Source organism: Thamnophis elegans, chromosome 3 (genome assembly GCF_009769535.1).
Source record: "Thamnophis elegans isolate rThaEle1 chromosome 3, rThaEle1.pri, whole genome shotgun sequence".
NCBI classification, from domain to species: domain Eukaryota; kingdom Metazoa; phylum Chordata; class Lepidosauria; order Squamata; family Colubridae; genus Thamnophis; species Thamnophis elegans.
In genome coordinates, this window is record NC_045543.1 from 78,672,830 (window position 1) to 78,691,265 (window position 18,436).

General features: G+C 40.3%; 1 protein-coding gene across 4 annotated transcripts; it reads left to right on the forward strand.

Annotated features, from left to right (window-relative positions):
* The first annotated feature begins 22 nt into the window (after positions 1-22).
* On the forward strand, positions 23-14,853 carry LOC116505329 (cytochrome P450 1A1-like). 4 transcript variants are annotated; one of them, XM_032212500.1, is made up of 7 exons: positions 23-200; positions 1,960-2,788; positions 4,005-4,128; positions 10,646-10,735; positions 11,096-11,216; positions 12,054-12,140; positions 13,901-14,847. In XM_032212500.1, exons 2-7 carry the CDS (start codon positions 1,973-1,975, stop codon positions 14,181-14,183), a joined length of 1,521 nt encoding a protein of 506 aa, XP_032068391.1. In that variant the 5' UTR covers positions 23-200; positions 1,960-1,972; the 3' UTR covers positions 14,184-14,847. The 4 variants fall into 4 exon arrangements, with proteins under 4 accessions (XP_032068391.1, XP_032068390.1, XP_032068392.1 ...); XM_032212499.1 differs by lacking the exon at positions 23-200 and adding an exon at positions 207-289 and having other exon boundaries at positions 13,901-14,853; XM_032212501.1 differs by lacking the exon at positions 23-200 and adding an exon at positions 245-331 and having other exon boundaries at positions 13,901-14,853.
* The last annotated feature ends 3,583 nt before the right edge of the window (positions 14,854-18,436 follow it).

The window sequence follows — 18,436 nt, forward strand, 5'->3', positions numbered from 1 at the left end:
TAACGGGGAGAGGGGACAAGGAGACATTTGGCAGGGAGCTGAGAGCCACGCCGGTGGGTCGTGCTGCGCCGCCGCCTGCAAAGTCCCCTGCGGGAAGCGTTGCGCAAGGACTCTGAGCCCTAGCCCGGCGCAAAAGAAACGGGGCGATCGCGCAACCTCGAGAGAGGCAGTTTTCATAACCACGCCGCGTCTTGAGATACGTGAGTTTGGGGATGGAGTCCTCGGGCAGAGCGGCCTCGGATCTCCTCGGTGCCCGCGTGGGGTTTTCCTGGCTGGGCGCTTCTGCTCGGTGTCCCGACAGGCTTTTGACTCCGGGTTGAACCGCATGTCGGTAGGAAAGGCAATTAAAAAAGGGGACGGAGAAGGATTTCTTTCGATAAATCCGATCAAAAAGCCTTTGGAACAATAAAGGAAGATTTCTTTCACGCCTCCAGCTTTGTAGGTTGCCCAGATGATGGCAGGCGCGTCAGTCTCCCTTCTCCCAAGCTTTAAACGTTCAGTTTTTGGCAGATGAGAAAGTTGGATTTCATTTGATTCATCTTTCATCAGGAAGAAAAAGGACTAGGTCGAATTTTCTTTTTTACTTCCTGAGAAAGAGCGAGCTAAGAACTTGTGAAGGGCTGGAACTGGAGCAAGTCTTCTGTATGAGGACAAGCTACACGCATTCGAGGTCCTAGCGCTGTTTAATGTTAAAATCGTATTTTAGAAAATATATTGAACTTAGAATTGGAAGTTGAATCATGGTAACTGGACTTCTTTTCTTTTGGGTTTGAAACCAAACTTATCCAAGTAGCTTCTTTAGTTCTTAGAGAAATGTTGTGCCTGTATATAATAGTAATAAAAGAACCAAAGTTTGGTTTTGCAATAATTAAAAAACAATGAAAGAAAAGAAAGCAAAACTGGTCTCCTATTATCATGTGTGATATCAGCTAGGTTGGCACCAGCGATATTTGTAATGGCAATAGCCCGAGTTATGCTTAAAAATGCACCTTTTTCTCTTTTGAATTTAATCTTGCCAATGTTGGGTAGTGCAAAGCTAATGCAAAGTTATTTGAAAATAGTGTATTTGTTTTACTTTTTGTCCCCCTCAAAATTTAATACAAGCACAGTTTATGAAAATGACCAACTTTATTTCCATTCTCTCACATGAACACGAGAGGAAAACATTTTGGTGGATGTAAATTCTACGAAGTTCTATCCTTCAGCTCTTTTTAGAAGGGAGATTTCCTGCTGCTTGTAAATGAGATGGAAATTTAAAAGATTGTTTATGTTGTGAAGTCTTTTGCAAGCAGGATGTTGTTCAGAATTCTTCTGTCTGAAAATCACTCCTAATCCTCCCCCAGTTTCCCAGGAAAAAAGTCAAAAATGTCTTTCAGGAATTTTGTATCAGAGGAAAGGAATTATGCCAATAAACAGTTCTAGGTTTAGAGGCACAAACATGTAAAAATGTGAACTTTGGATCAGCTCAAAGTATGCCATTTGTGCAAGCAGTTAGTTTTTGTAATGCCTTATATGTATATCTTCATAGTCTTCAAGGCACTTTAAAAATGCAGATTAAATTGAAATCCAATTGCAAGTTGTGTTTTAGTTGCAATAAAAAAACTTGGTATTTTCCTCCAAATAGTTGCTTTATGTTCTGTTTTTGCTTTAGCTGGGCACCTTCTTAGATTAATTCTTTTTGATGTTAATGCCCTTCTACCCTGTTTGCCATTCCTGGTTGAAATTTTCTTTTGCAAGGAGTTGACCTTGCTTGCCCTCTAATGTCAAATGTTGAGTTGCCACATTGGGCTAAGTGTCTTTTGTTGATTTTAGATTTAATGCAAGTTATAAACCCACCAACTGTGGTTTTCAACATTGCTTGTGGCTCTACATGATACATCAATCAAAATATCATAACTTGTGCAAAACATGGCAGAATTAAGCAATGGCTTGTTCAAATCCTGGCCTTTTCCTTTGCAGGTCCTTTCTGAAAATGAATTTTGCAATTGAGGAAGTTTCCTTTTCAAGGATCATGATTGCTTTATGTACTGTGGTGTCACTATTCATTTATGTACGAATGTTAACAAAGAACAAACAACCATCCCCACCAGGACCTTGGTCACTTCCTATTTTGGGGAATCTTCTCCAGCTTGGAGATCATCCTTACGTTTTCTTTGATCAGATGAGGAAGAAATATGGAGATGTGTTTCAGATACAGCTTGGAAGGGTTCCTGTTGTGGTTGTTAATGGCCTGGATGCTGCCAGACAGGTCCTACTGAGGGATGGAGAAAGTTTTGCAGGCCGACCCGATATGCACACTTTTTCTTTTTTTGCCAATGGCGAGAGCTTATCATTTTCGGTGAAGTTTGGAGAGAGTTGGAAGCTGCAGAAAAAGGTTGCTGCCAAGGCATTGAGGTCCCTGGCCAAATCTGAAGCCAAGTCCTCCACTTGCTCTTGTCTTCTAGAAGAGCATGTTTGCACTGAGGCATCCGAACTGGTGAAAACATTTTTAGAACTCTCCAAGAAAGGGAGCTTTGATCCTGTTGCGGTGACAACCTGCACTGTGGCTAATGTGGTCTGTGCCCTCTGTTTTGGTAAGAGGTACAGCCACAGGGATGAAGAATTTCTGAGTGTGATCCAAATGAATCACGATCTTATAAAAGCCTCAAGTGCCTTCAATCCCGCTGACTTCATCCCGTGCCTTCGTTATTTTCCACTCCCTGCTGCGAAGGTTGCCCGCGCATTTTATGGAAAGTTCAACAACTTTGTGGCACAACATGTGGAAGACCATTATGCCACATATGATAAGGTAAGCATTTAACAGTGGGAATTGAAAATGTTTCTGTACTGCTTGTTGTTAAAATATTCAATTTAATAGCTTGAACAGTAAAGTGTATAATAGGCCAGAACACACAGTTGTAGTTGTTGGAAAGTGCGGGCTCCTGCATGAGACAATCTACGTTATGATTGGTTGCTGGGTGAGAAGGGGAGTTTCCCTTTTTTCCCGCCTTTTTTCTTCTGTGTGCTCTGTATGCTGTTCTGAGATTTACCTGATGATTTACCTCATGATGTTCCTGATTATTTTGTTTGCTGTGAACATAGATGTTAAATATATTTATTTATATAAAACTACAAGTTTGTTTCAGTGTCTCTGACTTCATTTGGACGCCTGCTGTGTGATTCCTTGACACTTATATTTCCACCCTATGCTTAGAGATTCTACAGGTAGTCCTCACATAACAACAATAATTGGGACTGGAAACTATATTGCTAAGCGATGCTGTCATAAAGTACAATGTCACTTATGGTGGCAATTGTGGCAGTTCTGGCTTCCATTAAACATGTCATCTGATTGCCATTTGTGATCTCCAGTTGGCTTCACTTTTGACTTTGCTTGCCAGAAGCCATCAGTGAAGGTTGCAAGTGATTATCAAATGATCACAGGATGCTCTGATCATTGTAATTGCCAGCTGATTGTCCAATGCCCAAATAGCAATCATGTAACTACGAGGACACAGTGATGGCTGCAACTATAAGGACCAATCCAGTGATGGGTGGTCAATTTTTTTACTACCGGTTTGGGCATGCTCCTGTGCGATGCTTTTGTGCATGTGCAGAAGCGTCCAGGCAGGTGGGTGGAGCCTCTTGCCGCTGCTACTACTGGTTTACCTGATCCAGGCCGAACAGGGAGCAATACACCTCGGGGCCAATCATAAATCTCCCTATTGTCAATTAGAATGATCACCGAATGAGTTATCAGTAAACAAGGACTACCTCTACATTCTTAGCTTGCTTTTGCTTAGCCGGCAACTCTTCATGGCTCTTGATTAATTTATTTTTCTATTATATTTGTGTCCCCCCCCCCCCGAACTTCTCTTAGTATATTTTAAAGGCCTACACTTGGCTTATAGGAAAAATAAAGTAAATTCTCTCAATGTAGAATTAAACAAATTACAGTTTACAGAGTGTATAGTGTGAGAACTTTAGATGAAAATAGCATCCTATATTTTGTTTGCTTCCTTTAGAATGTTCTCAGAGACATCACTGATGCCTTAATTAATGTTAGCAATGAAAGAAAAGCCGATGAGAAAATTGTAACCTTATCAAATGAAAAAATAATAATTACTGTCAATGACATCTTTGGAGCTGGTAAGTATTATCCCCCCCCCCCACAATACTTTAAGTTAAGATGTCTTAGTGTGATCATATTTTCAACAGAGAAGATGTGAAAGAATTATAAGGACACACACACAAATACCCACTCACCCCACACCCAATTCTGGGTCCTGGGTTTAGCAAGCAACAGAGCAACAATTTCAGAGTGATGAAATTCAAACGAAGCATGACTGACACCAGTCTGTCTCTGTAAAAACCTTTAGTCTGATTTGTATGTCTAAACCTTATATGAAGTTATAATAAATGGACGTAATATAGATAGTCCTCGACTTACAACAGTTCATTTAGTGAACGTTCAAAGTTACAACAGCACTAAAAAAGTGACTTATGACCATTTTTCACAACTACGACCCTTGTAGGATCCCCGTGGCCATATGATCAAAATTTGACAACTTGTTAATATTTATGATGGTCGTGGTGAATAGCTTTTGCGACTTTCTGACAAGCAAAGTCAATAGGCAATCCAGATTCACTTAACAGCCATGTTACTAACTTAACAACTGAAGTAAGTCACTTAACAATTGTGGCCAGAAAGGTCTTAAAATGTCTCACTTAACAAGATAAATTTTGGGCTCAATTATTATATGTCAAGGATTACTTGTTCTGTGATTGCAACTGAACATAGCCTAACTCACTTCATCATTTAGCATGTATGTTATAGCATGGTGATAAGAGCTTGAAGATGGTGAAACGTGTTATTTCTGCCCTTCTATTGCATTTGTTGACAGCTGACCAGAGTGACTTGCTCCTTGTTGGGCAGTGATGAGTCTGTGGACCATCTTTTGAGCCACTGTGAAGAATATTCTAAGCATCTGATTCAAATTTGCCTAAACTTAAACTCAGACTGGGTTGGTCCAGTCAAGGTGTCTGACACATAGCCATGCTTGGATATCTGGGAAGAACTTGACCCTGTAATTCCTGAGAAAGTAGACATGACCTTGGTACTGTGTATCTGGCCACCTTAGAAGAACCTGGTCCCTTCCAATTTGTGAAGGCTGCTGGGAAGTCATATGTGTTTGGGTCAGTAGCATTTCAGGTGGTTTTTCCATTGGCCTTTAAAGAGATGGTGATATGCTCCCTCCTCAAAAGACCATTGATGAACCTTAACATCCTGGACAAACAACCTTTTTGGAAGGTTGCTGAAAATGTCATTGGATTGTGGTTTATAGATGTTCTTGGAGGAAATTGATTATCTGGATTCTTTTCCATTAGGTTTCAATTGGGACCCAGAATACAGACAGCACTTGATGTGCTATCATCCTTGTTCTTCTTGACGTCACACTAGCTTTTAAAACCATCAACCATGGTATCATTCTGGCCAGGTTGCAGGGAGAGGGAATGGAGGGCACAGTTTTATGGTGTTCTCCATTTTCCATGGTTGATTCCAATTAACATTTGTTGGAGGAAGGCCAGAGGCTCCTGGTTTTCAAGGGGTCTAAGAATTTGACACCCTGTCAGCTGCCACCTTATGCTTGTTTGTGCTTTGCTGCTATGCAGTGACAGGCTGCCATGAACTATGGGGAGGGGGAATGAAGTGGGAGGATTCTTGGGGAAAATGAAAGTAAGTGCTGCATCTCCTCAAGATGTGGCCTTAAGGTCACCCAGCTGGAAGAAGGAGGGAGCCGCATACCAAACCTGAGTTTTGACTGAGCATTATGAAAATATCTTGCCTCAACCTGATTGGTTACAATGGGGTGGACAATGAGAGAGTTAAGGGAGGGAAAAAGTAGAATTTAGGGATTTTGGTACGCGATTCTCAGTTCTTGGTTTGCAATACTGCAATATACCTAGCCTCTAATAAACTATACTTTTCTCAACAAATGGATCCAAGGATCATTTCTGTTTAGAGGTTTAAAGTGTGGTAGGTCTAACACATCCTCCTCTTTTGTTCAACATCTGTATGAGAGCACTAGGAAGATCAACCATCAGTTTGGGGTCAGGAATCATTAATCTGCAAATGACTCTTGGTTATATCTCAAATCTGGGGCAATTAAGGAGTGCGGTCGAGGCCTTCTCCAACTCTGGAGGTTGTAAGAGTCTAGTTAGGGACCTGTAGATGAATGCAGAAGTATTCTTACAAGAAGAATGCAAGAGTTGTTATGTACTGGTGCTGATCATTACCTGTAAAGCCGTAGCATATGAACTAAGTGTCTGAAGACCACTCTGATCCCACTAATGTCTCCCTGCAATGTTTATTCCAATTGTATGGACTAGAAACAGGCCCATTCAATTAAGCCACGTAACCTAGTGGATCGCAGATGACAGTCCTTGTCTCTCGGGAGAGACAGGGGGGCCTTCCCTTTGAAACGATTTTCCCTGCAAAGATCCCATGGCTACCACCTTGTTCATCTTTAAATGCTCTTTTAAAAAAGGCCTTTGTTTCAGGCCTTGTTATGGGTGGGATGCTTGAAGTTGTGAGCAATGTAGGTTTCGCTGCTTGAATGACAAATATTTTTATTTCTGTGCTTGTTTTCTACAATCTTATTTAAATTTTGCAGCCCCAGCCAAGGTCAGGGGCAAGACCTGGGAATTCAAGAATGAATGAATGAATGTTTCTAAACTGTTTATTTCATTTTCATTTTCATTTTATACAATCACTTATATACTGTGCATTTAAAAAAAAAAGGAAAATCAATGAACACAACTCATCTTCCACCATAGAAAACCAACATAGCACTTCAATCCCCCATACACCCTTTCTTCTCCCCCTCCAACTTTCATTTCTCCCCTCCAACATTCCCCTCTTCTACTTCCCTTTCCCCTCAAACATTCCTTTCTCCCCTTCCCTCCATCTCACCCTCCTTACATTCCCCTCTCACTCCCTCTTTACTTCTCCCTCTTCTTTCCCTCTACTCCTCACTTTGGTGTATCTCTACAATTCATTAATCTATTCAGTTTATATTTTACTCTAAAATTAAGAAAAATGAAAAGAAAAAAGAGAAAATAAAAGAAAAAAAGAAAAAAAAGAAAAGAGAGCAACAGTATACAAGTGCATTCTTATTGTTCTGAAAATTGGGACTGTATTTCCACCCTCCCCCCTCCCCCCTAAACCCCCCTCCCTAACCCCCTTTCGGCTTCCCAGGTCCCATACCCGGCATAACTTTTTATCAAGCACAGTCTGGAGTATATTAAAATCAAATAACTTTAGAATTAAAAGATAAAAGATAAATGAAAAACAAAAAAAAAGGAAATAGTAAAAAAAGAAAAAACCACACACACACACACAAAAAAGGAAAAACGGGAAAAATCAACAAATTCTCTACATTAAACTCAGCTTCCCATCATTTTTAAATCTTAAACAATGTACCTCATTCCTAATTTCAGTTATTTTATTACTTGCAGGATTTCAAACTATATTGAAACCAAGTAAGTTAATTAAATGGAATTCCAGCGAAGGCCTTATCTCTTTATCTAAATATCCAAACCTTTGATTTATCTCTTTCACCTCCTTCTCTATTAAACCATTTAAACATTCAAATACTTCTCTCGGTTTCCTTTTCCAACTCCTCCCATCCTGCCTTTACCCGTGTCCATATATATATTTTATTTTCATCCGTACTCCTCTTATATTTGCTTCACCTTCCTGCAGACTCTATAGGTATATCTTTCCAAACATTATATTCAAATAACAATTTATACAAAGATCAGCTTACTTTCTGTCTCAAAATAAACTCTACTTAAACCTTCACTACCCTCCCATCTACCCCACACTTCCCAACTCCATTCAGCCCGAACCACAATCCAAGAAGATCACGATCTCCGCTCTCCTCACCCTAAAAAATAAATCATGAACAATTAAGTAGAAATTCAAAGTTATCCATCGAGTCCTGTTTAAATCCCATACAATATATATTCCAAAATCATCGCCACTTCTTTCAGTCTCTTTCAGTCTCAATGTCTCTTCGTCAGTATGCAGCTATACCGTTTTACCCAAGACAGAAATCACAAAGTATTATTCAGATTAAAAATTAAGCAAATGTTTTAGAAGCATAACTAAGTCTTTATTCTCTACTCTTCCGCCCTTCCAGAGGGGGAAAGCAATGCCTCTCGCCTTGTAGCCACGTGTTCCGCTGTTTCTCTTCTCCTTCTCCTTGTCTTTCTCCATGTCCGGGTAATTCAGGAAGTCCCGCCTTCAGAATATTGTAATAGAAATCTCGGGCTTCCCAAACAGAGTTGAGGCAATGTTTTTGGTTATCAAATGTAACAGTAATACCAAACGGCACTTCCCATCTGTATTGTATCTGAGAGTTTCTGAGTTCCTTAGTTAAGAAGGCATAGTCTCTTCTGGCTCTTAATATTTGAGGTGGTATTTCTTTGAAAACAATCAAGTCCTGTCCATCAATTCACAGCCTATTATTGTAGAACTCCTGTATTATCGCGTTTCTGGATTCTCTTGTGGCAAAATATATAATTATGTCCCTCGGAAGTTGTCGCTGTTTTGCTACGTACGAATTATGGCGATAGATTTTTTGAATCTGCCAATCAAAGTTAAGTCCCGGACTTCCCACCGAGTGACTAAAAGCCTCAAAAAAGGTCTGTTTCAAATTCTCCTGCTCATTTTCACGCAATCCCCTAACTCTTATTGCAGACTCAGTCTTCTTATAATTTATCATGACAAGTTGTTTTTGCACAATTTGGATTTCCTGTTGTAATATTTCAATTTTAGATGTCAGGTTGGAATTAGCTTCTTCCAAAAGTTCCAATTTATCCTCCATTCCAGCAATATAATCTGTCATAACATTCATAACCTTGATCATATCCTCCTTTGTTTGAGCAATCTTGGCATCAAGTCTGTCATAAAAGTCTGAAATAAATTTTTGCATTTCCTCTCTGAACTCTTTAAGGATTTCAAAAAGAAATTCTTTCATTAGCAAATCTCCAGTAGAGGGCGTAGAAGGCAAGGACAGCGGCTTTGTAACAAATGCCTGAGATGAGCGTCTGGGTTTCGATTTCGGTGCCATGATAAAAAGGGAAGCAAACAGAGTCTCTGCTCACGTTAATTTGAGATAAGGTAGTTTCAACAAACCCCTGGCAATCAATAAAAAGAAATCTTCGAGGGAACAGGGCTAATTAGTTTGTAATCCCTTAAGTCTGTCCAGGAAGTTGAAGATATATCGTTATAGCAAATGCGGAAGTTACAAAATCGCCATTTTTTTCTTTTAAGAAAAAAAAGGTTAAACAAAAGGAGTCTTTTATAAAATTGAAGCTGGTATTTTAAATAGAGAAAAAGGAAAAATTCACAGGTATGTTCACTGCCCGGATTAATCTTAAATGGGTTAATTACAAAGGCTTGTTCTGGGGGGGGGGGGAAGTAACTCGCCTAGAGCTGAAAAAAAAACAGCTGAGAAGATCTGGCCGGAGTAAATGACTCAGCTTTCGTTGATTCACTCTCTTTCGTTCGCAGCCAAAAAGAAAAAAAGGCTACGAACTTCAAAGAGGATTCTAACTGGCTGAGGGACCCTCCCTACTTTTTCCTTAATGGAAAAAGAGTTATCTAAGATCTTAAATAGATATACGAACCAGAACTCTGAGGGCAGCTTCATTAAGCTGCCGACGGCGGCAAGAACCTCCCCCGGAAACAAACTGCTCAAGAATGAATGAATGAATGAATGAATGAATGAATGAATAATACTATTCATTTATTTGCATGATTTCTAGGCAATTTTTATTAATAACAATAGCAATAGCAGCAATAGCAGTTAGACTTATATACCGCTTCATAGGGCTTTCAGCCCTCTCTAAGCGGTTTACAGAGTCAGCATATTGCCCTCAACAACAATCCGGGTCCTCATTTTACCCATCTTGGAAGGATGGAAGGCTGAATCAACCCTGAGCCGGTGAGATTTGAACAGCCGAACTGAAGAACTGCAGTCAGCTGAAGTAGCCTGCAGTGCTGCATTTAACCACTGCACCACCTTGGCTCTTAGTTAATACATACTTAATACATACTTAATTAATACATACTACACTGTCCCGTTTTGAAATATTGACTGTTAGCTAAATTGCAAAAGTGAATAATAGATTTTTGATTTGGAAAAATCATACGGAATCTGCCCTCCAGGTTTTTAGATATTTATTTAATTACTTTATTTATTTATTTGGGCTGCGGTGACCCAGTGGTTAGAGTGTACTCCTGCAGGCTACTTCTGCTGATCACCAGCTGCCAGCAGTTTGGCAGATCGAATCTCAGCAGGCTCAAATTGACTCCGCCTTCCATCTTTCTGAGGTTGGTAAAATGAGGACCCAAATTGTTGGGAGCAATATGCTGACTCTGTAAACCACTTAGAGACGGTTGGGAAAGCGCTATGAAGCGGTATATAAGTCTAAGTGCTATTGCTATTTGTATCCATATTATTATTTTTACAACTCAAGACAGTGAATATATCCAATACAATTAATGTACATTTCAGTTATAAGCTTCGGTGCCCAGGTTTCAGGTGCAAAGTTCTAATGTTGCTGCAATTCTAATGTTGCTTCATTTCTTTTTCAGGTTTCGGTACACTCTCATCATGTTTGCAATGGATTTTTCTGTACTTGATAAACAACCCAGAAATTCAGATGAAAATTCAAGAAGAAATTGGTAACACTTTTGTGTTCTTTAAAATAAATAGAAAATACCATGCTGTGAAACTGTAGTTTACTAAGCTTCCACTAAATGAATTGCAACTCTAATAGAGCAAGTTTTTGGAGCAATTTCAGTTTGCAAAATGATGCAGATAATCGTTCCATTTGGGTAATGACCTCACCTTGCAAATGACAAAATTTGCAACATGAAACTTGTATCAATCACTACAATTACATGCTCAGACATAATGAGAATAATGGCCACCCCCTTTGCTGAACTGATATATCAAACTGAGATCCCTTGTAATATAAAGATTGAAGGTTGCAGTTATGAAACAGTTTGTGTTAAATGTCATGTTTTATATATTCTTTGAAGATGAAAAGATTGGGCTAAGGCCTCCAAAGTTTGAAGACCGAAAAAACTTGCATTATACAGAAGCTTTCATCAATGAAGTCTTCAGGCACAGCTCTTTTATTCCATTCACTATACCTCACTGGTGAGAAGGAGAATTGAGGAATGGGTTTGTTTATATTGTAGGCAGCTTCTTGCTAGTATTGTAATTTGACTGTCTACCAATGCTGGGATTAATTTTTTTAAACTATTGGTTCTGTGGACGTGGCATGGGTTGGTGGTCGTGGCAGGGGAAGGATACTGCAAAATCCCCATTTCCACCCCACTCCAGAGCAAGGATATTGCAAAATTTCCATTTCCACCCCACCCCACTAACCTACTTTCCTGCTCCTACGCAGGTCAACAGAAGAAGACCCAGCGATCAGCTGGGACTCGGGAGGCAGCAAATAGATGGGGGAGCCAGTCAGAGGTGGTATTTGCCGGGTTGCCGAACTACTCAAAATTTCCACTACCGGTTCACCAGACCGGTCAGAACTGGCTGAATACCATCTCTGCTGACTATGTGGCATTGACACAGAAATCCCCTATAATGTGAGATTTTATATTGTCAAAGAAAGGGAAAGAGATGCTGGATAAAAGTATTTGCTATTATTGCATTTTTACAGAATGCAATAACCATGGCAAGGAGAGAAAGGATGCTACCATTTTTATTTCAATGAATGCTTTACAAAATGAAATATTAATTGCATTTATATGCTATCCATGTCACTGTTACAGAGACTGGGTGGCTTAGCAATATGATAAAAAAACCAAGAAAGGGTTAGGACCTTACCTCCAGTAGGAAAATACATGTCTTCCTACATTTATGCAAGATTACTTTATTCAGATGTTTGAAAACACTGTGGAATAATGTTAAATGATTGTGCTTAATCAAGGATCACTTTGTTGGACTAAATGCTGTTTTGTTTTCAATATTTTCTAGTACTACCAAAGACACTGTTCTCAATGGGTATTTTATTCCACAAAATACCTGCATTTTCATTAATATGTATCAAGTTAATCATGATGCGTAAGTATTAGAAGAAGAAGAAGAAGATGATGATGATGATGATGATGATGATGATAATAATAATAATAATAATAATAATAATAATAATAATAGGTTGATACCTAGGAAGCTGGAAGCAAACTCTATCAACCATTAGCACCAGTCACTGGTATTTGTAATGCATTTTTGAATGTTCAGTCGAGTTTCATGTTTAATGAATAAAGTATATAATAATAATAATAATAGCAATAATGATATTAGCCTTTTTACTGTGCTTCCTCCCCCCTTTATATTACTATTGTAGCTTACAAATGTATTGAGAGCTGGTTTGGTCTTGTGGTTAAGGTACTAGAAATCAGGAGACTATACATTCTAAACTTGCTTTAGTCATGAAAACTGGCTAGGTGACTTTGGCCCAGACACTCTCAGCCCACAATATCAGACTTAGACAACCAATTCCTGTAACAAGCAAAGGGATAAAACACTTGGTAGATTTGGAAAAAAGAATGGATCCTATAGTTGCAGGAAACAACTATAACTTTAAACAATTCTGGGGACTTAATGACCCACTTTTAGCTACTGCCTGAGCTTCATGTGTGGACAGTCTGATATTAGTAGTTATAAGATGCCCCAAAGGTAGTACATCTGGCACCCCCAGATATTTGTATTCAATTCCAGATATTGACACTAGCCATTTGGTCAGTAAATTGCAATGCATATTTTTTTCACAGCTTCTTCACATAAATTAAATTCACCCCACCTTAAAGAATAAAGGTAAAGGTTCCTTTTGCACATATGTGCTAGTTGTTCCCAACTCTAGGGGGCAGTGCTAATCTCCATTCCAAAGCTGAAGAGCCAGCGCTGTCTGAAGATGTCTCTGTGGTCATATGACCAGCATAACTAAACACCTAAGGTGCACGGAACACTGTTACCTTCCCACCAAAGGTGGTTCCTATTTTTCTACTTGCATGTTTAACATGGTTTCAAACTCTGTTACTCAGCACTAGGGATTCGAACTGCTGAACTGCCAACATTTCTGATCGACAAGCTTAGCCTCTTAGCCACTGAGCCACTGCGTCCCAGACCTTAAAGCATACCAAACATATTTTCTCAGATTATTCTGTCACCCATTGGAGTACAGATACATTCATCTTTTGAAGCTACTTTAGGCAATTCTTAACATTTATTTTCCTGAAGAATTCAATGTCTCTTTTCTACATGAGGAAGAAATTGTAGGGAGGAAAACTCTTGACAACTCTGCAAATGGAAAGCCCTGTTCAAAGGCTTTTAGATGACCCTTGAAGTTGTGGCTAGACCACTCTCATTCAGTTCTGTGATGGATGATTTTTAGAGATCATTTAGACCACCCTTCTCCCAATCTTCATATGTTAGGCATTAAGTTAGGAAGCATGGATTTTGATATTGTTTCCTTGGTAGTAATGCTGTTTAGTTCTTCTCCAAGCAAGACCTTTCATATTCACTACAGATGAATACACAGGATGACGTTATGTAAATGCCACAATTATGCAGCTGCAATGCAAATTCATAAATCACAGTATTGATTATGAAATAGTCTTGCACATTTTATCATTTCCCTCCTGATAGACAGCAATGAGGGTGTTGTTTTTCTTTTTCTCTGATAACGGTGAAGTTGTATAGATGGCTGGTGGATTTAATTTTTGAAATGAATTGAAATATGCTGGTGGCTAGATGAACTCTTTCCATTTTTATCATATTTTAGTTTTCCTCTTTTTATTTCTACACTTATTTATTTCTTCCAGAAATCTGTGGATAGACCCTGACACATTTAAACCACAGAGATTTTTGAATGAAAATGGTGAACTCAACAAGAGCTTGATTGAAAAAATTCTGATCTTTGGAATGGGGCTCCGAAAATGTTTGGGAGAAGAAGTAGCCCGCAATGAGATCTTTGTTATCCTCACTACTATCTTACAGCAGCTGAGACTGGAGAAACTACTTGAAGGTCAGCTAGATATAACACCAGTATATGGACTGTCAATGACACCCAAGCCCTATAAAATTTGTGTGTCACAGCGTGCTTGACTTGAAGAAGAATATGGGGAAGAAGCAGCTGTCTTTCATCACCAAATAATTGTCTGAAATAATGTAATGCAAAGCTGCTATTTCCAAGTTCTATTTTTTCCAAATATGTTGGATGCCAACTTCCATCTCTCTAATAGAAATAAGTGCCCAGCATGTCTGAAGGAAATCAACTTCGAAAAGGCTTATGGTTTTATAGAATATTTATATGACACATGGGGTTACTTAAGAGTAATTTCTTTTATTCTTCACCTATAGACAGAATCTTGCCAGGCTAAAGCAAGAGTATAACTATGGATTTTCTCTGGAAATAGTTAGGGTGTAGATTTTTAATCTACTTTTCAAGCTCCACTACCTCTCTGCCCTCTGGAAATCCAGATTACGTTCTGGCTGAGTAATGGACTGGATGAGGACCAGCATACTGAGACAAGATGAAGATATTGATTGTGGGCGGTGGATTTGAGTGATTACCCACTTGTCCTGGAGAAGTCTATACTTGCTTGAAATGAACAAGTTCGTAGTTTTGGGCTGCTCCTAGATGCATCAGTTTCATTAGAAGTCCAGGTAGTCTTGATCACCTTTGGCTGGTTTACCAACTGTGACTTCACATGTACAAAGATAGCCTTTACACTCTTCAGTAACTTCTGAGGATATGTGTTGGATGTGTTGAAAATTAATCAGTCTTGGAAAATGGTCTAAGAACTTCGGATAGTTCAAAATAGAGTGATTGAACTGCACAGTGTGACTGATTGATAAAAATATATTATACTAGTTCCATGATGATGAACAGGTGGCACGCAGCACCCTCTCTGTGGGCATGCAAGCAGTCTTCCCAGTTCAGCTCTGCTGCACATGTGCACCCACCTCCTGCTGACCAGCTGATCATCGGGTCTCTGCCGTGCATGCATGGGGGTGGGCCATGTGGGGGGCACATGCGTAGGGGTGGGGTGTGTGCTGGTGGGCAACTCGTGCATATGCGAGGGTTGGGGTGCATGCGGGGAGAGCGCCCATGCATGGGAGTGGGAGGCATACATAGGGGCCGTGCATTGCATTTTGTGGGTTTGGGCGCACACATGCACGCTTTGGGCACTCGGTCCAGAAAAGGTTAGCCATCACTATACTAGTTCTTTATCATCTACACTTACTGCCGGTCCATTTCTGACTCATCTTAAAGTTATGGCCTTGATCTTTAAAGCTCTTCACAGTTTAGGACTAGATTACCAAAGAAGTACCTTTCCAGACCTTGAGTTTATCTAATGAATTCCTCTTCCAGACCCCCTTCCCAAGAGAAGCGAGGTGATCTTTGAACGAGGAAGAGCTTTTTCTGTAGGGTTGCTCCATTAATGCAACTCTTCTCCAGAGAGCTTGACTCGCTCCCACATTAGCATCATTCAGCACCTGACAAAGGCTTGTTAAGTGGTTTTTACTTATAATTTAGTTCACTTGGTTTTAATTTTCAAATGACTGCCTGCAGCTTCCTATCTTTTTAGTTTGCATTTTTATTTGATTGGATTGTATGCCTTTTTATGGAAATAATATTGTAGCGTAGTTTATTGTAAATTGCCCAGAAAGCTTCAGCTAGTGGGGTAGTTGAAAAAGTTTAATAAATAAATAAAGATACATGCCATGGCAAGCTGTTTCCATTGATGAACAATCATGACCCATTTTTTTTAAAAAATGTCCATTTTGTATTGGATGCACTTAACTTTGAAATAAAATATTTTCAAACATGTTTCTCTGTTCTTCTGAGTCAATCCATTTAGCACTGCAAGATGCTCTGTGCTACCTGTGTACACACAGCTATTTGTACTGTTTGTTGGGCCCTTTTAGAGCCATAGGTGTGAGTGTATTGTTAGGTTGCTGAAGTCAGAGGCTGTCACAGGATCTGATGCTTTCAATATTGGCACAGTCTTTCTGCAAATGTTTCTGCTTGCAGCCACGTGAAACACTTCCCTGGTTTTGGAACCAGGAGCCTGAGGCTTCTGTTCATTACAGAGCATGTGAAATATGTGGAGAAGCCGAGCAAGCAAATGACAGAAATACAAGTTGGTTGCCAAGCATCTGAATTGTGATCCTGTGGTCCTAGGGATATCACAATGGTCGTGAGGAAAATTTTCATGTCACTTTTTTCAGGGCCGTTGTAACTTTGCATGGTCATTAAATGGACTATTGTAAGTTGAGGACTACCTGTATCAAGCAATTTGTGCGCTAACTGGAATAGGTGAACCTTTTGCATGTTTACCTATCTCCCTTGCAAATCAAAAGAAACTCCAGTGTAACTCTTGCAAGGCAAGGCATGCTATTTATTTACTTATTTATTTGTTTATTTATTTATTTATTTATTTATTTATTAGACTTATATACCGCTTCATAGGGCTTTCAGCCCTCTCTAAGTGGTTTACAAATTTTTTTTTAGCAAATTGAGTCAGCAACTTGCCCCCACAATCTGGGTCCTCATTTCACCCACCTCGGAAGGATGGAAGGCTGAGTCGACCTTGAGCTGGTGAGATTTGAACCGCTGAACTGCAGATCACAGTCAGCTAAAGTGGCCTGCAGTACTGCACCCTAACCACTGTGCCACCTCGGCTCTTGACATAATATAGATTTAAGAATACGTCTGACTAAAACAATTGAGTGAAGAGGATTTCCATGGAGCAGATATGCAGAATAGTCCTATGTACCTTGACTTGAAAGTTCATCAAATCCAATGAACTTTATTTCCCAGTCAGTGTGTCAGGGGTGGGATTCTACCGGTTTGGACCAGTTTGTGTGAACCGATAGTTCCGACTATCAGCTGGGAGCGAACCAGTTCGCTCCAAATTTGAAGTGGGCCCATCTACCCACTCCTGTGCTATAATCACCTGTTCTGGTCCCCCTCCGTCCGGCAGACACAGGCTTAGCTATTTGCCACTCTTTGTTCATGGCAATTATAATCCTGTTGGCTGAAAGCCCAGACACGACTCACTGGCAAGACGTTGGCAGCAACCCAGACTCCAACAGACACGGGAACACAAGGCAGACCAGACAAGGAGTTCTCCAGATTATTACGAATGGTTGTGTCCTGCAAAAGGACTCCTCCCAAAGTCTCCTCTTATATACTCTCTTGGGAGGGGCCAAGCCACAACCACCTGGGCTTGATTATCTCTTATGAGTCTGTCTGCGTAACTGCTGCCTCCATTTCTCCGCCCTTCATTGTCTGGAGTCAGGGACAAACCTCCTGGTGGCCAACCAGCCTTTCTGGTCCCTGCTCTGAGTCTGAACCCTGCCAAGGGTCCTCCACATATTCCATAGCAGACTCATAGGGGTCCTCGCTATCAGAATCCATTGGCAGCTCCAATAGCTCCTTCTGGGCCACAACACTCACCTATATTTCCTTTTCTGAAGTCCAGCTGATTGGCGTGGCAGAGTGGGTTGCCATACCTCAGCTATTTTCCTCGCCAGCAGTAATATGGAAGGTGAGTTTTCTGTAATTTGCACACATGTGGCAGCATGCATCAAGCACGTCAGGCACATGTGCGAGCAAAACACATGTGTGAGCATAAAGCATGTGTGCATGGATGAAGCACACATTCAGTGAACCGGTTGTTAAACTGGTAGGATCCCCGCGGTGTGTCATAAGTTTGCGGCTGAGATCTGTCAAGGAGATGAGCACTAAAAGACATAATCCTACAAAGTCTTAAGAAGAAACAAAATGTAAACTTAAAAGCCAGATGTTTCTTTAGTTTGCTGGTCTTATGCTGAAGCAGAGGAGAACCTGGCCAAATGGCCAATTTCACTCCTGCTCAGTTCCATCCGGCTATTGAGAAACCCTTACTTAAATATTACCTTAAAATGTCAGCAGGAATGAAATTGGCCATTTTATCAGGTTTCCCTTTGCTTCAGCTTAAAGTAACGTTTGCTGAAAAAAAAATCCCATCTGAACTTCAGGAACTGGTAGGAAAGTTGATAAACGAAGGGTCTCCCCAATGGGAAAATAAAGCTGCAATGGCTTAAAAGTAGCTGGAACTTTGCTCTGGGTATTCATTAACCAGTGGTGAGTTGCAGACGGTATGGGCGTACTGGAGACTGACCAGAGCATCGGATACCATTCCGGTACGGTGCTCTGGAGGGCTCAACCTGTCTTTTAAGGCTTCTGTGTGCACGCGCATGGCACCTACAGCGCCTGTGTGATGCTCTGCTGAGCAGCTGGAGCATCACGGAGGCTTGTGGAAGTGGTAAGACGCATGTGCGAGCTGCGCACATCCATGTGGATGCCA

What these genes read in the sequence shown, in the direction of transcription:
- LOC116505329 (XM_032212499.1), top strand. Translation starts at nt 213, where the DNA reads ATGGAGTCCTCGGGCAGAGCGGCCTCGGATCTCCTCGGTGCCCGCGTG. An exon ending in ATTATGCCACATATGATAAG is followed by an intron (nt 2,789 to 4,004) that starts GTAAGCATTTAA and finishes TGCTTCCTTTAG; the next exon opens with AATGTTCTCAGAGACATCAC. An exon ending in GAAAATTCAAGAAGAAATTG is followed by an intron (nt 10,736 to 11,095) that starts GTAACACTTTTG and finishes TATTCTTTGAAG; the next exon opens with ATGAAAAGATTGGGCTAAGG.